We start from the raw sequence: 17,579 nt of genomic DNA, 5'->3' as shown, positions 1-17,579 counted from the left end.
ATGTGGTTAAGATATATACATAAATAAATCTTTGGACATTACTGCCACCTGGTGTTAGTCTGCCATCATCTCCTCTTAGTAAAACATAACAGCCTGCCTCCTTCTCTGCATCTTGGGGTTCGTCACAAACTAACTGACAGAATAATCCAGCCAAATTTGAATCGCCTCTGCTGACAGCGCGCCAAGATGCGCCTCCTTTGACAGCGCACTCAGACTTGTCCCCACTCGTGCTGAGCGCAGCACGCCTGCGCAGCATCAAGCCTGTAGTCAAACAACAATCGACACACCTGAATTTGATGAAAGGGAGCGGCATAAAGACCAGCAGACCCAAGGAACCTTTGCCAGAACGTAGCTAACCTTCCCGTAAGTTTCACGTCTGGCATCCCCTTCCCCGTGATTTCCTCACCTTTGCTTTGCTTTGCTCTCTCTCTCTCTGTGTATCCCTGGTTCATGTCTCTTTGTGTGTTCACAGTGACTCCCCTGCCTTCCGTGATCAAACCTTGTCCTTCGACATCCAACCGGATTCCTGACTGCCCTCCTCGATCCACGACCTCCCTGCTCGGACCCAGACTACACTGCCTCGCTCCTCCCCACGACCCATTGCCTGTCCACGAACTGCCTCTTTGTCTTGCCCCTCGTGATTCGACGAAAGATTACAACCAACACTCACAGACAACAACCCTTGGTAACATTTACATTATTAATATTACACATAGTCACACTCATTCACTTAGAGTAGCATACACATGTCACATATTTATCAAAGGTTTAAAATAAACCTTGAAAGAACCCCAGTTCTGTCCTGGTTGTCGCCTCCTTCCCTTTGAACATAACAGTAAGTCTTATAATAAAGTGTAAGGGGAAATAACAACTGACCCAGCTATGCACCGTGAAAAAAAAAAATCACGGCAAAGGGACTTTTGTGATGGTGAAAGAAACAACTGCCCCGCTGTTGCTACTTGCTCCTGCTGCTGCAGTTCACCGTTCAAAGCTAAGCGCTATCTGTCTATCAGTGTGCTTTTAACTATTTTACAACTTTCTTTAATCCTTCCCCAACACATTTAGTTATCTTATCAAATTTACAAAGCAACCACTCTCTATTTCACAGCCTTATTTTCAGCCAGCTAGTTGCAAAGCTAGCAAAGCTAGTCCTGATCCGAAGTTACTCCGCTCTGAAGACAGCAAGAACTTGTAATCCCGCTAGAAAGATGTCTCAGCATCGAGTACTTGTCTCTGGAGGCAATGATGACAGAAATAGCACATTAGTCTTGCTTAACAAGTGGCTGGCTAGTTTTTGTAGAGAACAGGGACTAACGATTGTTGATAATTGGCCTTCTTTCATGGGCAAACCGGGCTTGCAGAGGATGGGTGGCCCTCTCCTTAACCAGAAAGGCATCATCACTATGCTAGAAACATAGATTACTGGTTGAGTAACACTTGACTAACTACACTAGAGCAAGTTCAGACATAGGCAATTACAGTGCCTGTCAGCCCAGGTGAAGAGTCAGTTTAGCTAGAAATAACCAGTGCCAGGATGGAAAATTCCTGCACCCATAGCATTTCTCGTAGAATAATACATGACTCACAAAATGTTTTTTCTGTATTGACTGTGCCAGAGGTAGACACGCATTCTACTGAGGTGGCAAATTATGATCTATGTTGCAGAAGGTTTTCAGTTCCATATATTCCTTTTCAGCAAACTTTAGTGTTGCTGTGTGAATGTCCATAAGTGTAGATGAATGTGCATTTAAATCCAGATCTTCTTGTTCGGTAATCCCTTGGAGCGTTTTGTGTTAAATGTCGATATATTTTTTCCGTCAGACTCCTTTATTGTTGTTGTTGTTGTGGTAGCTCTGGAAGCTTCAACATTTTCCCAGATCCTTGATGTCTTTGACAACCAATGTGCTTCTGGACATACTTTCAGTTTGATGTAGATTTTGCAGTTGGCACGCCAGTTTGCCTGAATCGTCCCCTTCTTCCTCAAATTGGTGTGCTTTCTTTCTTGTTTTGTGACATGCCCGTTCATGTACACATTTGTACCCATTAGCTTTTTTCCCTGCTTTAGCAATGTCATTTTGGATTTCCATTTGGCAAGCTTCACAATGATGACTGGCATGGTGTTGTTGCCTCTTCCTATTCAGTTAACCCAGGGGTGTCAAACTCAAATACAGAGTGGGACAAAATTTAAAAATTAACAAAGCCGCGGGCCAAAATTGAACAAATTAACCTTTTAATAGGACCTAAACAAGTTTTGCAATGAATATTGAACAAGCAAGGCTTATGTTACTTTATAGTGACATGCAAAATCGAGTTTCAAATAATAATAATAATCAAAAAATATCAATGGCATATCAAATAAAATTTGAATAAAAATGTAATGCCTCTTTTCTATTTGCAGCCCTCTGAGATAAGTATCAAAATAAACTTTTTCCAAAGGCTAATAATATATTTGAAAATAAAATAACAATAATGAATGAATCAAACATTCAACTAGCCAGAGAAAGTGCAAAAATAAAAACGTTAATTATTGCTCAGTTTGCTAAACTGATTTGCTTTAACACCGAATATAAAACAAGTAACGCTTATATAAATTAACAGTGCAAAATCAACTTTCAAAAAACAAACGAAAGAATATCAATGGCATATTAAATAAAATGAAAATTTTAAAAATGGTGGTGGGGGGGGGGGGTGTATAGCGTAGCCTCCTGGCAGAGTTAGTGCTGCAAGGGCTTCTGGGTATTTGTTCTATTGTGTTAATGGTGGTAGCGGGGGAGGGGGGGTGTATAGTGTAGCCTCCCGGCAGAGTTAGTACTGCAAGGGGTTCTGGGTATTTGTTCTGTTGTGTTTATGTTGCGAATGTTCTCTTGAAATGTGTTTGTCATTCTTGTTTGGTGTGGGTTCACAGTGTGGCGCATATTTGTAACAGTGTTAAAGTTGTTTACACGGCCACCTTCAGTATGGGTGTTGACCAAGTATGCGTTGCATTCATTTCTGTGCGTAAAAGCCGCATATATTATGTGACTGGGCTGGCACGCTGTTTGTAGGGAGGAAATGAGGACATGACGACAGGTTGTAGAGTACGATAAAGGCAGGGTCCTCAATATTGTTGTACGGGTGGAAATCGGGAGAAATTCGGGAGAAGGGTTGTCCCCGGGAGATTTTCGAGAGGGGCACTGAAATTCGGGAGTCTTCTGGGAAAATTGGGAGGGTTGGCAAGTAAGAGTATTAGCGGTGAATGCGGTGTTACAGCGGCACCACTGCTGTATAATACCGGCGGGCAAGCTCTAATGTTAATTTAATATTGCCTTAAGGGCCAAATTAAATTACACGGCGGGCCAAATTTGGCCCGCGGGCCAGAGTTTGACACCCATGAGTTAACCCATCAATGGTGTTAATATTGACATATTTTTCCTCTGTTGCAGAAAGTTAACAATGTGTTGCTCCGTTTGAAGCAGGTCCATGTCGTCTAGTTCTCCTCCGTTGTCAACTGCTCTTGCATAAGCATAGATAAATGATGCGCAACCCTACAATGATGATATTTTCTGTTGTGTAAACTGATTCATTTCCCCTTCGATGTTTTCCAAAACACTGACATTCCCAGATCGGTGTTATCTTGGAGCCTGCCATTCAACTATTGGTGCAATGTTGCTATCTCCTTTTTATTGTTCTCCACAACACTGCTGTTTTCCCAATTGGTGTTCAACCGTTGGCAAAATGTTTTATTCTCCTCTCCAGTGTCTCCATCTTCTGTCTTAGTGCTGTGTTGTCTTCACTGAGAATCTTCATTCGGCTTATTAGTGATTCCTAAAGCCCCAAAAAAGTCTGCGGGCTATAGAGCGTTTTCCGTTCGGGCTCCAGTACTCTGGAATGCCCTCCCGGTAACAGTTCGAGATGCTACCTCAGTAGAAGCATTTAAGTCTCACCTTAAAACTCATCTGTATACTCTAGCCTTTAAATAGACCTCCTTTTTAGACCAGTTGTTCTGCCGCTTCTTTTCTTTTTCTCCTATGTCCCCCTCCTTGTGGAAGGGGTCCGGTCCGATGACCATGGATGAAGTACTGGCTGTCCAGAGTTGAGACCAGGATGGACCGCTCGTCGGGACCCAGGATGGACCGCTCGCCTGTGTATCGGTTGGGGACATCTCTACGCTGCTGATCCGCCTCCGCTTGGGATGGTTTCCTGTGGACGGACTCTCGCTGCTGTGTTGGAGCCACTATGGGTTGAACTTTCACAGTATCATGTTAGACCCGCTCGACATCCATTGCTTTCGGTCCCTTAGAGGGGGGGGGGGTTGCCCACATCTGAGGTCCTCTCCAAGGTTTCTCACAGTCAGCATTGTCACTGGCGTCGCACTGGATGTGATATCTCCCTGCCCACTGGGTGTGAGTTTTCCTTGCCCTTTTGTGGGTTCTTCCAAGGATGTCATAGTCGTAATGGTTTGTACAGCCCTTTGAGACATTTGTGATTTAGGGCTATATAAATAAACATTGATCGATTGATTGATTTCTTCTCTGAACTTTCTCGATACTATCATATCATCACACTATTATTTTCTCTCCCTGACAATCTGTTTTTGGAGATTTCCATCAATGACATTTCTTTGTTAAAGTCCAATTAACAAAGTCCAATTAACACTTTTTAATCTGGGTTTACTTCTGACAATCCTGTATTGCTCCGTTGACTTCGTCTTATGCTCAGGTTTGCTAGGCAGCCAAGTGAATTCATTGAGGTTGTTGGCTACGGCGGCAAGCGAACGTGTTTTGCCACGTACCTCACTTTTGTGTAAACAACTGTTGTGAAAATAAAAAATGTACTGTATGTTAAAAGTTGATATACTTATTTTATATACTAATAAGTAAACCATATTAATAATAATACAGAAATAATAAGTAGTAGTAATAACGTAGACGTAATAGTGAAGCCAAACAAATTCAAGCAGACTGACTTACCAGAACATATTCTAGTTGAAATCACCGCTTTGTCAAAGTAGACAATGGTATGATCAGGGGTGTATTTGGGGCCCCAGTAAAACCTAGTCATTGGGGCTTGCCACATACCAAAAACAACAAATAATTTAGCATGTTGTTACAAACTAACACGCCAGCTGCACACTACCGTAAAATACCACACCAACTTTATTCATACTGCACAATAAGTATCATTTATCCCCCAAAAATATTTGTAATAAAAAGTTTACCATTTTCAGGGCTTTAATAGTCACATATTTGCAAATAAACATGTCCCTCTCATGCATGTCACTACTGCATCCTCCACTGTTGCAGAGAACCTTGCGTGTAACAAGTGTGCGTGAGAGGTAAATGTGAATTTGAGCAATAGTCATAAAAAGCGATAGCATATTAGCGCTAAAAAGACAGAGCCACTCTTTCATTGTTTGGAAACAATTTGCTTTCCTGGAGATGCAGGGGCTTGTGGCTCCTTTTTAAAGGCCTGTTCCACATTGTAGAAATAACCAAAAAGCAAAAATGGATAATACAAAAGCTGAAACGTTGATAATAGGCAGGGTTAGGGAAGCTAATCTGGAGTTCAAAATATTTGTCAGTCACCACCAATATCAGTCTATCCAACACCAACGTGAAGCAGAAACATGGAGAACTACCAAAGACCAAGAGGATTCAGACATTCATCAAAAATTGCTTGAGACAAATCCTCCGAATACGGATGACAGGATCAGCAACGATGAATTGTGGCAACGGACAAAACAGAGGCCGGCAGAAACAGAGAACCAACAACGCTGCTGGAGGTGGAAAAGTCACACCCTGAGAAAGCCAGCCACCAGCACTACACAGACATTAAAGTGGAACCTACTTGCAAAAGAGCATGTGGTGACAGCCAAGACACACTTTGGTGACATGAGCTGTCAGCTGGAGAATCTGGCACAGAAACGAAACAAATGGAAGGACTTAAGAAGGGTTGACGGGCAATGATTGTTGGAAAGCCTTTTTTTTCTTGACAAACTTACATGTACGTGTCATGGCCAATTATGTAAATTAGACCATGATGTTATCTGTAGTAACTGTAGTTAGCTGTAGGAATACACCCCCTCCACCCCCCAAGAAAAAAAAAATCTCACCCTTCTGGTAATTCCACATTTTCCGTAAAAAAACGTTAAGTTCAGCTTCAGCATTAAATTGCAATTTCTACACAAATTGCCTTGTCTACAGTAGCTCACACTCATTTGACAGAATTGTCTATTGAAATGTAAATCTCCTCCCTTGTAAAGTTTCGCAACATGACTGCCACCAGCGTCAGAAGTGCTCCACTGATCTAGCCAACAATTAAATAAGGGACATCTGTCCTGCCTCCACTGTCTCCTTTGAGCACAATAATCTTTCTGGACGTCATTAGAACATTTTACTGGAACACGGGAGCAAGGGATCAAAGCCTATTACACCATTAGGAACAATGACTTCCAAGAATAACAATAAAAACATTCATCACACACAAAGGAAATACATCAAGTAGAAGTGGAGCTAAAGTTCTCTACAAAAAAGATAACAGATAAATTAAAAATGAAATAATACCAATCAGTTTTAACTGACAGATTACATATATATTTCACAATGTTGCTACAACTGTAGTAGTGGTAGTTGTTGTACTGCAACACTGTCAAATATGACTGTGTACTGTATGTCTTTTTTTAGCTAAAATAATAGGAATATTAGAGAGCTCTCAGCGTGATGCAGTGTCGATCTGTACCACTGCAAATCACAATGTCCCTTAAGTACAGTATATAATACACTTTACAAAGTTTAATTTAATTAATAATGAATTCATGAAAAATATGTTTTAAATAACTAATCATGTAATACATGGGTGTCAAACTCAGGCCCGCGGGCCAAATTTGGCCCGCCGTGTAATTTAATTTGGCCCTTGATGCAATATCAAATTAACATTACAGTTGGCCCGCCGTTTTTACACAGCAGCGGTGCCGCTGTAACACCGCAATTTCTCCCACTTGCCAATCCTCCCGAAAATCAGTGCCCCTCCCGAAAATCTCTCGGGGCAAGCATTCTTCCGAATTCCACCCGGACAACAATATTGAGGGCGTGCCTTAAAGGCACTGCCTTTAGCATTCTCTACAACCTGTCGTCACGTCCGCATTTCCTCCATACAAACAGCGTGCAGGTCCACTCGCATAATATATGCGGCTATTACACACACATAAGTGAATGCAAGGCATACTTGTCAACAGCCATACAGGTCACACTGAGGGTGGCCGTATAAACAACTTTAACACTGTTACAAATATGTGCCACACTGTGAACTCACACCAAACAAGAATGACAAACACATTTCGGGAGAACGTCTGCACTGTAACATAACACAACAGAACAAATACCCAGAATCCCTTGCAGCACTAACTCTTTCGGGACGCTTCAATATATTTTGATATTTACCTCAGAAGGCTGCAAATAGAAATGAGGCATTACATTTGTATTTAAATTTTATTTGATATGCCATTGATATTTTTTAATTATTATTATTTGAAACTTGATTTTGCATGTCAATATAAAGGTATATAAGCCTTGCTTGTTCAATGTTCAATGCAAAACTTGTTTGGGTCCCTATTAAAAGGTTAATTTGTTCACCCTTGTTTAGTTTAAAATTTTGGCCCGCTCTGTATTTGAGTTTGACACCCCCGATGTAATACATCAATTGAACTTAAATGCATGTAAAAAAAAAAGATTTTTTTACGTATAATTATACAATTTAAAAGTATAATGAACAAAATTACATCATGGTTATGATTTCTGTGTTTTAGACATGTTTAATATTAAAAACCATCACCTGGTTACATTTGCACAATTCGATCTGAAAAAGAGCAGAAAGAAGCAAAGCTTGTATCGACCCCTTCTCCATGTCTTCTACTGGTAATTCATTCACCCCATCATTTTTATATTTAAAATCAATTTCACCTCCTGTGTAAAAGAAAGGAAGGTGACGGCAAACAAAAAATTTTCAATAATCAAAAATTCAAAAATATACACATTTAGACTAACTATACATGTTGGATAATGTTGACTTAATTAAACACTTCATAATTGATCCCTAGACATACAAACATAAAGTAATAACTTATTAATCATAGTCAATGACTGTTACGTATTACATAATATTGTAGATAGTGTCGTAATCTGTTGCTGTTGTAGAATTGTTAGACTTGTCTACATGCAAGAGGACCTTGCTGACCTCCCTATCTCCTGGACTAGCACATTATCAACCGTATCCACTCGTCATCCATTGGGCACCCTCTGGGTGGTGTGTGTGGTTTGGAGGACTGTGGGGGTGTCCCCACATCTGCGGTCCCTTCTGAGGTTTGTCATTTATTTTACTGCCCTGATGTGGGATCAGATCCGAGGATGACGTTGTGGTTTGTGAAGCACTTTGAGTAATTTGTGGTAAAGGGCTATATAAATAAACTTTGATTGATTGTTTGATAGAGTTGTTATTGTTGACTTGGCTGCATCAAGTCTTTATGAGTGTTGTCTTTTATGTACAAAAAGAATAACATATGTGCAGTATTTGTATTCCCTAAAGTCTGGACACAAAAAATTGATTAACATTGGAATCGTGATTGTCATTTGTTATGACTCTAAATAAATACATAATTTTAAAACATTTATATAAAAAAAATGAAAGTTACCTAAGAATTAATTTTTAAAACTAAGATTTTTGGCCATCTCCATGCAACTAGAATGAGTTTTCTAGCCTGTAACCTGTTTTGAAAAAGTTTAATTTTAAATATTATACTAAATAATACAACGCAAAAATCCGTTTGAATCGAATCGTCAGCCCAGGAATCGAAATTGGATCGAATCGTACGGTGCCCAAAGATTCACACCCCTACTGGATGAACTGGCAAAAATGCATTTTCAGTCATCCCTCACCACATCAAGCTTCAAATATTGCGGCTTCACAACATCACAGATTATTTTGAAAGCATACCCCACATATTTTAGGCCTAAATTAAGTGTTTAATTAACCTGTTTGCTATGTGTTAAGTCTATTATTACTTTGTGGCCGTCGACAGGGGCGGAGCTAGAGGGGAGGCCGGGGTAGCACTGGACCCCCCTGAAATCTGATTGGACCCCCCAGGTGCCACCCCAGATGATTGACATATCGCGGCACCGCACGTCTTGTCGGAAGGAGCCAGTTGCATTTTTAAATCAGTGAAGCCTATTGACTGCTAAGTCTCTCCTGTACAGTAGTTGGCGCTATGTACCACAAAGCGTTGGTAGCCGCGTTCATTAGGGGAGAAGAAGAAGAATCGCCACTGAAGAAGAGGAAGATTTGAACTGGAGTCGGTTATCGTTGCTGGAGACCGGAGAGCCGGAGATCAACGAAGTTACAAAGAAAAAGAAGGATAACCTTCTCGTCGTAAAGTAAGTTTTACGGTGGTGTCTTAATGAGTCACTGTTCAAAATAACTTTTGTAGATAGAATTTTTTTTTTCTACAAGCAGAGAGCCACGGCATCAAGCAAACGTTAATGTTACATTTCATGGCGTCTTGCTTCCAACAGCCGCTAACGTCTCGTTTAATTCATTTGGGTCGCTATTTATATTTACGTGTTTCTCCAATGATTCTAGAGGAATGAACCTTACGGATAATCAGCCAGCCAGCTAGCTGTTTCATGCTCTGTTGTAACGTAACGTTCACACGGTAGTTAGCCTGCTGCCAAATAACTGAAAAGTCTGAATACTAAACTTAGGTCTACAGTGGTCTATTTGCCCTGACATGTTTTAGGCTTGAAGTGGGGATTTAATAACACTGTGTGATTGTAAGTGATGCCTGGAGTAACGTTAACAAGACTGGCTTATTTTTTCATAGGGTCAGTTGAGAATGAAAAGGCAGGGGGATAAGATTTTAGACCTCTTTTTAAAAAGAAGCCAGTCAGGGTCAAGAAAAGATGAGGCAAACAGCCAGGATTCAGGTCTGCCAGCAGTCCTGGCAGCTCCCATCCTGGGACGAGTCAGGGGGAGTGAGAATGTGATGCACACAGCCCATCATCACCAGGTCAGAGCATAGCTGTAGTCTGTGGACCCCCTGAAATAGCCTTGGCCACCCCCTGGCCACCTCAAGGATAAAAGTCTAGCTCCGCCACTGGCCGTCGACTGAAGATATTCACCAAGCGGGACTTTAAACTTTTGGCAAAACACATTTTTTAATGGACTTTTTTCTCATCAATAACACAAGATTGGTGAGCCTTGGAGGTGAGTGATTTCAAAAGACAACAGAAAAATGTAGCAGGACTCGATAGGACTTGGCACATCACTTAATGTTAACAAGACTACCATCAGCTATCAGCAGCTGTCTGGGCAATGCTTAGTGGAGATCAACTCTGTTGATTCGCTTTATTTTAGACATCATCAGTTCCAAATGACATTGGTCAACTTTTGACGTAAGTGGAATGACAACGTGGGAGACGCTTTGCTAACAACTGCTAACTAGTTACTAATAAAGTAGCAAGGATTGAATCGGATGGTATCAAAAGATAAAGGTTGAGCTCTAGAAACTCAGAAAACAGAATTTTAGTTAAATATTTACAGGACATAGACTTGGCAGCGCAGAATTATGTAAAATGTATAAAAAATCCACAATATGACTGATGAATAATCAGTCATGTAATCCTATGTATGAGCTCGGTTCCTGACACAAACACATCAGCATATAAAATCACAGCATGTTAGTATAAAATCACTTCAACAGAACACTGTAATATTTAATATGCAACACAAAAAATAATGTTTCTAAAGAATACATTAACTACTGTAGTATATCACATTAGAAGGACACATTTTTACATAATATTATTTACACATGTAGCCAATCCCAGTGGACTTCAGGTGAGAAGATGGATGAACCCTGGTGACCGGTCACTAGCTAATCGCAGAACATGTTGTGGAGAGACGGAGCCGACGAGCCGACAACGGGGTTGGACAAAACGCGGTCCTACTCAAGATGGCGGCCAGGAGGCGGAGTGTGCGGCAGAGCAGAGATGCGGGGCGCGCTTGGAGCGACGCTGCAGCAGTCCAAGCCAGGTGCGTAAATCACACACCTGCTCTCAATCCGTGCATCTTTTCCTGCAGTATAAAAAGGGAGAAGGAGGAGCGATCGGGGCAGAAGACGGAGGAGAAACAACAGCGAAAGATGATGAGAGCGACCAGAAGAAAGAAGAGCCCGCGAGGAAGACGAAGCCACCGGCCACCGAAAGGCGAGCTGAGACGAGCAGCAAAGGAGGTCGCGGTGGAAATCGGCGCGACCGACTGTGACGCAACCATGTTTATTGAAATAATAAACGAGTGTCAAACCTGCTACGAGGCGTTTTGCATTGATGGTCCATGTAACCCGCATGATGGCGGCTGGAAACCTGTCACACATGTGTTTACACCATTTGGACGATGTACATTATAAAAATAACCTATCATGTTTTTTTAGTCGTGGGATCCTGTGCCCCCATATGTTAGGTTTTAAATATATATATATATATATATATATATATATATATATATATATATATATATATATATGTATATGTATGTATATATTTATGTGTATATATATATATATATATATATATATATATATATATATATATATATATATAATCTAATCATTAACAATGATTTCATTATGTGATTCTGTAGTTAACCTGAGTCATATATACTTTTATAATTCTGGGGGGGATATTCATATATATATATATATATATATATATATATATATATATATATATATATATATATATATATATATATATATATATATATATACACACACACACATGTATATGTATATATTACCAAATAGTAGCCCGGGCGTTTATTTCACAAAATCATTTTTGGAGACGGGCGTTTAAAAGAAGCAGGCAGTTATTTGCACAAGGCTTTTATTTATTGCACCAGCCTGCACCAGGCCATTATTTGGTTACAGTCCAGTATTTTTTTTTTTTCGTATAAAAAACTTTAAATGTAAAAGCTATTGTAAACATACAAACACATTTTTTTTTAAATAAAGCAGCACACAGGAAAAATTAAATTATGGTACCAAGTACTCTATAAAACCATCAAAACAATAGTACTGCAGCAAACACAACCCCAAATGCAACTTAAACCCACTCATCCTCCTCCTCCTCCTCCTACCCTTCCTCCTCCTCCTCTTCCTCCCCCTTCTCTCCCAACACCCTCCTGATCATCATCCTCCTCTTCTATCACAAGTGCTTTAAGGAACTGCTGTTCCTCATCACTCTCGTCCTCTTCCTGAACCACAGCAGTGCCCTGCTGTGTAGCCCTCAACAGCATCTCTCTGCCTGCCGGACATGGCTGTCCCTCCTTGAGGCAGTAAATAAGCTGGTCCTCACTCCCATCAGCCGCCACCGTCAGCCCACACACCTTGTAGGATACCAGCAAGCAACAATCAGCTATGGCTACTGTTTGCAACACACACACACACACACACACATACACAGCCAGCCAGCCTACCTTGAATGAGTTGATCAGAGTGTCCCGATCCAGAACATCCCAGGCTCCCAGGACCCAGTCGACCAGGAGGCGGCGGGAAGGGGCTCTTAGGTTCCCTGACTTGGTGTAAGTTTTGTCTTTATCACCAGCCATCCAGTTATCATAGTAGTCACGGAGTTGCGCTTTGAAAAGGCCATTCCACACAACATCGGGGTCCTGCAGGTACTTTGTGCAACCTCCAGATATAACAGCCATTGTAAGGTTGTAGCCCCTTTTGAGCTCTGCCTTTGTGGCCTCGCTGATATGGCATCGGTACGAGTCCCATGCAAGTAGACTAGGTCCGAAGTGAAATTTCCGCACTGCCCTCTGGAGCCAATCCTTTGTCAGGTCAACATTAAACCAGCAAATCTTGGAAGAAGCTATGATCACCCCGGGGATGCTCTGCATAGCTTTTACATCACGGACAGCACCGTTAAACACAATGTAAGGCTTCAGCTTTGTCCCGTCTGCTTTGGCTGCAAGAGCCACCGTGACGCGTGCCTTCTCGTGGCCGGTGGTTTTGAGACAGATGGAGCGGGCGCCCCTCTCATTGAGCGTACCAAAACCAACCCTGTCAAACCAGACGGCCGTTTCATCCATGGCGATGATATTCTTGGGCTGGATTTTCTTGGCCTCTATCTGTTTAGTAGTGAAAACAAGGAATTTGACAATCTTCTTGACGGGAGCGTCCTTCTGGGCAACAGAAGGGTAAAGTTGTTCCGATGCAGGAATCGATTAAGCCAGCCACTCGTTGCACCAAACACCACCTCGGTGTCTCTCGTGTCACTCGCGGTGGCATACAACTCCTTGGCCTTAATGCGGATCATTTTGCGGGACACACGGTGGTTCAGTCCACGAATGTGATGTATCCACTGACACAAATTAGCATCTAGCTCGTCGCTCACTTTCTTCCAACATCCGCCAGATAAGCGAGCCCGTTTTCCATTGATTGCCGACTGAAATAGTAGTTCTCCATTTTTTTGTTTCCATTCGCATACACGCTTTGGATTAACGTTAAACTGCCTGGCCGCTGCAAAATTAGAATTCTGCTCTGCATACTTCACAACCGCTAGCTTGAACTTTAAGTCAAACTCTCTGTTCTTCTTCCCCATTAAAGTATTCCCGTCCATCAGTTTTGGTGTACCCATATACATGGGCTATTATTAGGAAGAGGCGTTTAATTCACAAAATGGGCTCAGACCCCGGGCGGCTATTAGGACATGGGCGGTTATATATATGTATGTATATACATATATATATATATATATATATATATATATATATATATATATATATATATATATATATATATATATATATATATATATATATATATACATAAATACACATACATATATATACATTTATATATATATATATATATATACATACATATATATACATACACATATATATATATTGTATACATGTATATATATATACATATGCGTGTATATATACACATACATATGTATATATATACATATATATATAAATATATATATGTATGTATCTATACATATATATCTAATAGAAAACAAGAAGCAAATAAAGTTATATTGTCTATATCATGTATTTAATTAATTAATTTTATTTTGTAACTATTCTTCCAATTTATAAATATATGTATCAATATCATTTTCACAATTTGTATGTATTTTTATGTTTTTTTCGTTAGTGCTGACATTGTTTTTGTCAAAACAGCATACATGAACACATCTAATGAGACACTAATAACATTTACAAGCAAACATGCAACTGCTGCAGGTCAAACACAGCAGTGAGTTGTGTACTGTCCCTTTAAGAGAGGAGAACACTACTGATTGGCCTGATGTGTCTTTTGACTTCTGCTGCCTTTAGAGGAGGTGGTGGTACCCGGCAGTCCCATTCTGACAAGAGACAGCATGAGTACCCTGTCTGAATCTTTGGTGGGAAGCAGCAGGTCTTTGTCTGCAGCCAAGAGACACAAAAGCACCAGGAAAAATTCCAGGAGGATTTATTCAACTTACCAGGACCACCAGCCCGGGTGAGCCAACTTCTTCCTATTTGTTGATTGAACCTTGATTGACATCCTGTAGACTCAAGCTTCTGTCCAAAGTGGGCACAGTTGCGACCCACAGCCTTTTTTCTATTGGCATATTAAATTATATTGAAAATCAAAAAGTTAATTTATCTGTAAAAAAAAGTCTAATTGTCAGGAATAATTTGACCAAGTTTGCCTTAATTATTAAAAAGCTGTCCATCACTACAATATAATCTATTGCTAAAATAAATGAATTAAGAACTTTGCTGTCTATTTGACCTAACTGATAAGACTCCCTGAAAAATGTATGGATATATCAGAATCAGAATCAGAAATACATTATTAATTCCGGGAGGAAAAGTAGTATTTATAAAGTATTTGGATAACACAGAATAATATATTAATAAACACTAATTAAAGATAACATTTACACATATTTTTAAATATTTTAAAAACCAATTATGACCAAAATAATAAAACATTATGAAATACACAAATTTTTTGATTAAAATATCAAATTTAACAACATAAAATATATTGGCCTCCTTCAAAAAAATAGATACAAATGTGTGTGTGTGTGTGTGTGTATGTATATATATATATACAGTATATATATATATATATATATATATATATATATATATATACATATATATATATATATATATATATATATATATATATATATATATTTTGGTTTTGTTTACTTTTTTTTCAACTCCTTTTACCGTATTGCTTTTGCAATGTTTGTTCAGCTCATTCATTGTTTATGTTCTTTGTTTGTTTTTCTTTTGTTTTAGTTTTTTGCTCTTGTTTAGTTTTGTTTTTAACGTGTAAAGCACTTTGGTTCAACAAATTTTTTTTTTGTAAATGTGCTATATAAATAAATTTGCCTTGCCTATATATATATATATATATATATATATATATATATATATATATATATATATATATATATATATATATATATATGTATGTATATATATATATATATATATATATATATATATATACATATATATATATACATATATATATATATATATATATATATATATCCATCCATCCATTTTCTACCGCTTATTTCCTTTATATATATATATATATATATATATATATATATATATATATATATATATATATATATATATACCATCCATCCATTTTCTACCGCTTATTTCCTTTGGGGTCGCGGGAGGCGCTGGTGCCTATTTCAGCTACAATGGGGCGGAAGGCGGGTACACCCTGGACAAATCGCCACCTCATCGCAGGGCCAACACACTCACATTCACACACTAGGGCCAATTTAGTGTTGCCAATCAACCTATCCCCAGGTGCGTGTCGTTTGGAAGTGGGAGGAAGCCGGAGTACCCGGAGGGAACCCACGCATTCACGGGGAGGACATGCAAACTCCACACAGAAAGATCCCGACCTCGGGATTGAACCCCAGACTACTCAGGACCTTCGTATTGTGAGGCAGATGCACTAACCCCTCCGACACTGTGAAGTCCATATATATATATATATATATACGACTTGTCCAGGGTGTACCCCGCCTTCCGCCCGATTGTAGCTGAGATAGGCGCCAGCACCCCCCCGTGACCCCGAAAGGGAATAAGCGGTAGAAAATGGATGGATGGATATATATATATATATCACGGTGGCAGAGGGGTTAGTGCGTCTGCCTCACAATACGAAGGTCCTGCAGTCCTGGGTTCAAATCCAGGCTCGGGATCTTTCTGTGTGGAGTTTGCATGTTCTCCCCGTGAATGCGTGGGTTCCCTCCGGGTACTCCGGCTTCCTCCCACTTCCAAAGACATGCACCTGGGGATAGGTTGATTGGCAACACTAAATTGGCCCTAGTGTGTGAATGTGAGTGTGAATGTTGTCTGTCTATCTGTGTTGGCCCTGCGATGAGGTGGCGACTTGTCCAGGGTGTACCCCGCCTTCTGCCCGATTGTAGCTGAGATAGGCGCCAGCGCCCCCCGCGACCCCGAAAGGGAATAAGCGGTAGAAAATGGATGGATGGATGGATGGATATATATATATATATATATATATATATATATATATATATATATATATATATATATATATATATATATATATATATATACTGTATGGTTAATGGGTTGTACTTGTATAGTGCTTTTCTACCTTTTTAAGGAATTCAAAGCGCTTTGACACTATTTCCACATTCACTCATTTTAACACACACATTCACACACTGATGGCGGGAGCTGCCATGTACGGCGCTAACCAGGACCCATCAGGAGCAAGGGAAAAGTGTTTTGCTCAAGGACACAACGGACGTGACGAGGATGGTAGAAGGTGGGGATTGAACCAGTAACCCTTAGATTGCTGGCACGGCCACTCTCCTAACCTCGCCACACCGTCCCAAAAACACACACATATATATATATATCCATCCATCCATCCATTTTCTACCGCTTATTCCCTTTCGGGGTCGCGGGGGGCGCTGGCGCCTATCTCAGCTACAATCGGGCGGAAGGCAGGGTACACCCTGGACAAGTCGCCACCTCATCGCAGGGCCAACACAGATAGACAGACAACATTCACACTCACATTCACACACTAGGGCCAATTTAGTGTTGCCAATCAACCTATCCCCAGGTGCATGTCTTTGGAAGTGGGAGGAAGCCGGAGTACCCGGAGGGAACCCACGCATTCACGGGGAGAACATGCAAACTCCACACAGAAAGATCCCGAGCCCGGATTTGAACCCAGGACTGCAGGAACTTCGTATTGTGAGGCAGACGCACTAACCCCTCTGCCATATATATATATATATATATATGTTTGCTTATTAACGTTACCATGTTTATTAACACTTACATTACCATATTTGTTAACATTAACATATGACATGTTGACAGCATTGCATAGCTTGACCTACATTCATTTGATTGATAAATAAAAACATCAAGTCCCTGCTCACATAAGTGTGTTTTAAAATGTCACTCAATCTCACAGTTCCAATATTAACTCGATGTAATTTACAAGAGACACATTTATA

The 17,579-nt window shown here is 40.1% G+C and overlaps 1 protein-coding gene across 1 annotated transcript in view; it reads left to right on the top strand.

Moving 5' to 3' along the window:
• Positions 1 to 14,415: 14,415 nt before the first annotated feature.
• Positions 14,416 to 17,579, top strand: part of LOC133534924 (transmembrane channel-like protein 3) — a 111,225-nt gene continuing 108,061 nt past the window's right edge. Inside the window, exon 1 of the mRNA XM_061874250.1 lies at positions 14,416 to 14,545. Coding sequence (XP_061730234.1) covers positions 14,424 to 14,545 — 122 coding nt within the window. The 5' untranslated portion in view covers positions 14,416 to 14,423. The remainder of the gene's footprint in view (positions 14,546 to 17,579) is intronic.

Source organism: Nerophis ophidion, linkage group LG02 (genome assembly GCF_033978795.1).
Source record: "Nerophis ophidion isolate RoL-2023_Sa linkage group LG02, RoL_Noph_v1.0, whole genome shotgun sequence".
NCBI lineage: Eukaryota > Metazoa > Chordata > Actinopteri > Syngnathiformes > Syngnathidae > Nerophis > Nerophis ophidion.
Note: the sequence above shows the minus strand (reverse complement) of the source record. Positions and strands in the feature narration are given on the sequence as shown.